Source organism: Sinocyclocheilus anshuiensis, unplaced genomic scaffold, assembly GCF_001515605.1.
Source record: "Sinocyclocheilus anshuiensis isolate Anshui unplaced genomic scaffold, SAMN03320099.WGS_v1.1 scaffold535, whole genome shotgun sequence".
Taxonomy (NCBI): Eukaryota; Metazoa; Chordata; class Actinopteri; order Cypriniformes; family Cyprinidae; genus Sinocyclocheilus; species Sinocyclocheilus anshuiensis.
The window spans coordinates 600067-602868 of NW_015551063.1; the positions used below are offsets into that span (position 1 = coordinate 600067).

Consider the following 2802-nt stretch of genomic DNA (forward strand, 5'->3'; position numbering starts at 1 on the left):
AAAATACTTGCAAACTACAAAAAGGTTTGTACATCGAAATATAGGCTACTAATATAATAGATAGCACGTTGACCTTGTATTATACACAGTGTGTAGAATGAAAATGTGCTGGAAAAGTTTTTATCAAGTCACATTTATAATCTTGCATCAATCCAAAACAATTGTGTATATCTTCATAAAATAGCCTACCACTGTAATGCGCTATGATTTGCTTTGCGCACAAAATACAATAGATAAATGTGAAAAAAAAAACGTGTCTTCTAGCCTCGGGCCACTTCGTGATGTCTCTTCTTTTCAATTTCCTAGAGATTTAAGTTAACGTGGGCTTGGTGCATGCTGGACAGATAGCAACAGCTCTGCTCGCGTGGCTGGGCAGCTCTCCGGCTCTCTGATTGGCCAGCGGTGATTACAGGCACGCTTCAGAGGGCGAACAAACAACAGGCATAAATTATGCTAATGAGATGGTCGTGCGGCACGGGGCAGACCTGACGCAAGCCATTCATTCTTCCTTCACAAAAATGCCAAAGCGATGGGGGTATGTCCATTGTCTCATCAGGGTATATAAGGTAGGTGTGAGGCCAGTCGTGTGCCAAGCTCACAAGCTCGCACGAGCTGATTGAGGGGTAAGAGCAAGACAGACGCGTGCCTTAAACTTCAACACAAACTATCTGCAGGACTCTGCAAGACCTCAAACACCCAGTTCCATCTCCCCTCCCAGCGCACATAAGGTGCGTATTTGCAGGACCAAACATCCTCAGTGCTGCACGCAGAGAACTTGGAATGATGTTCTAAGCTTGTGTTTGGCGTATTCCTAACTTGTATTTTGCTATTTCTCCAGGTTATCAACAATGGAGACTGTCTTCTCCGACATGGACACCTCAAGCTGTGACTACTCCTTTACGCACACGGATGATGAGGACTCACGCAGCAGCCTCCACTCCGCGTCCCCCGCGTCCTCCTGCGGCAAGCCGCCTGCGTCTCCAGCCGAGCTCCAGCAGAAAAAGCGGCGCAGGGGGCGCGCGAGGAACGAAGCCACCGTGCACGTCGTGAAGAAGAACCGCCGGGTGAAGGCCAACGACCGCGAGAGGAACAGAATGCACAACCTCAACGACGCCTTGGATGCTTTGAGAAGCGTGCTGCCTGCCTTTCCCGACGACACGAAGCTGACCAAAATCGAGACTCTGCGCTTCGCTCACAACTACATCTGGGCACTTTCCGAGACCATCCGGATCGCAGACCAGCGGCAGGGCAAGTCCAGAGACCCTCCGCTGCTGCGCCCCGGACTAAGCTGCATGGGAGATGCGCCCAGCCCCGGCGGTAACTCTTGCTCCTGGCCATCCGGCGCATCCTCCTCGTCTTCATCTCCGTCTTACTGCAATTCAGACCCGGGCAGCCCTGCAGCCATGGACGCTTTTGGATATTTGCAGACCGATGTCGTTTACAGCTACCACAACTTCGTACCTGGCATCTATTAATGTGACTCAAGCGTTCTCATGTCTGTATAGAGTCTGCAGAAGTATGTAGTTTCAAATCAGAGGACTTTGCTGTTACCTTTCTTATAGAACCAAGAGCACAACATTAGGTATTCACTGTTTGCCTTAACGACAGTTCACAGATGAGAATGTTTTTATTTTTGTACGTTTTGTTACCGATATTGATGCATTTTCCAATATCTTTGCACTTTTCGCATTCTTTGGAGCATGACCTTAAACGCCTGTTAGAGAAAATTATCATTTAAACCAAGACTGATTGGTCTTTGCAGTCCAAGGTGAAAAGTCAATATTACAATTTGTAGACCGATAAAGCAGAAAAACGAGCGTGAAAATTCCGTTTCAACGCTGTGACAATAGACTGAATGGACAAGACAAAGATCTGGCCTTATGCATTATGTATTTTGACCCGAAGAAACCTCTCCTGTCTGGCTGATCCGTAGAAGAGTACAGTTAACTAGCTCTCACGACTGCTTTCCCACCACTTTCTTTTTGTTTTATTTATTCAACCTGTTGCTTTCGTATGCTATTGTATTTTATTGTATATAAAGAGATTTATTCTATTACGTATTTACCTCAAAATATAAATCTGGTGCAAACATGTTTGTACGAATAAATATAACGTTTTCTACAAAAATAATCTGTGCTTGCTTGTTTGTTTCATAATGTGACTCTGTGCATAAACAACTCATAGCAATGTCTGCCAACATAACGGGCATGAGCGCAGCCATTGAAGCGTCACTCTGGGTCACAGCGCATAAAATAATGGTTTTGCAGCAGGTGCATGGATATAGATCGGCGATACAGAGTCTACGCGTCATCAGTGGTTCCCAACCCTGGTCCTGGAGGCACCCCAACACTGCATGTTTTGCATGTCTCCTTAATCAAACACACCTGATTCAGATCATCAGCTCATTAGTAGAGACTCCAAGACCTGAAACTGGTGTGTCAGAGAAAGGAGACATGCAAAATGTGCAGTGTTGGGGTGCCTCCAGGACCAGGGTTGGGAACCACTGAATTCTAATCTGTCAACCAAACTGCTTATGCACATTTTACACACGACAGCGCTTGATTATATCAAACCTTCTGGATGAGTTTAAGTCATTAGGATCTCAAAAATAAAAACTAGCTCTACCGTGAACTAGATCTAATGTGCACATTTTAAATATTGTTACAAATGCACGTGCTGCCATTTTAGTGGGTGTGTATTTTAAAGTTATTATCTGAAGCCTATATGAAATTACATAATGAAAAATATACCAACCTATTTGAACTCTGTTTGTTACTATAAATGTATGAATAATAACCCAGG

The 2802-nt window shown here is 44.8% G+C and overlaps 1 protein-coding gene across 1 annotated transcript; it reads left to right on the top strand.

The window, feature by feature from the left end:
* Positions 1-470: 470 nt before the first annotated feature.
* LOC107662038 (neurogenin-1-like) lies at positions 471-1863 on the top strand. Its single transcript, XM_016451896.1, has 3 exons — positions 471-566; positions 675-728; positions 839-1863. Exons 1-3 carry the CDS (start codon positions 538-540, stop codon positions 1473-1475), a joined length of 720 nt encoding a protein of 239 aa, XP_016307382.1. The 5' UTR covers positions 471-537; the 3' UTR covers positions 1476-1863.
* Positions 1864-2802: the final 939 nt, after the last annotated feature.

Bases quoted from the DNA above. Each gene is read 5' to 3' on its own strand.
- LOC107662038 (XM_016451896.1), top strand. From the start codon at position 538: ATGTCCATTGTCTCATCAGGGTATATAAG. The intron at 567-674 runs GTAGGTGTGAGG...AACTATCTGCAG, and splicing joins GTCTCATCAGGGTATATAAG to GACTCTGCAAGACCTCAAAC. The intron at 729-838 runs GTGCGTATTTGC...CTATTTCTCCAG, and splicing joins CCCCTCCCAGCGCACATAAG to GTTATCAACAATGGAGACTG.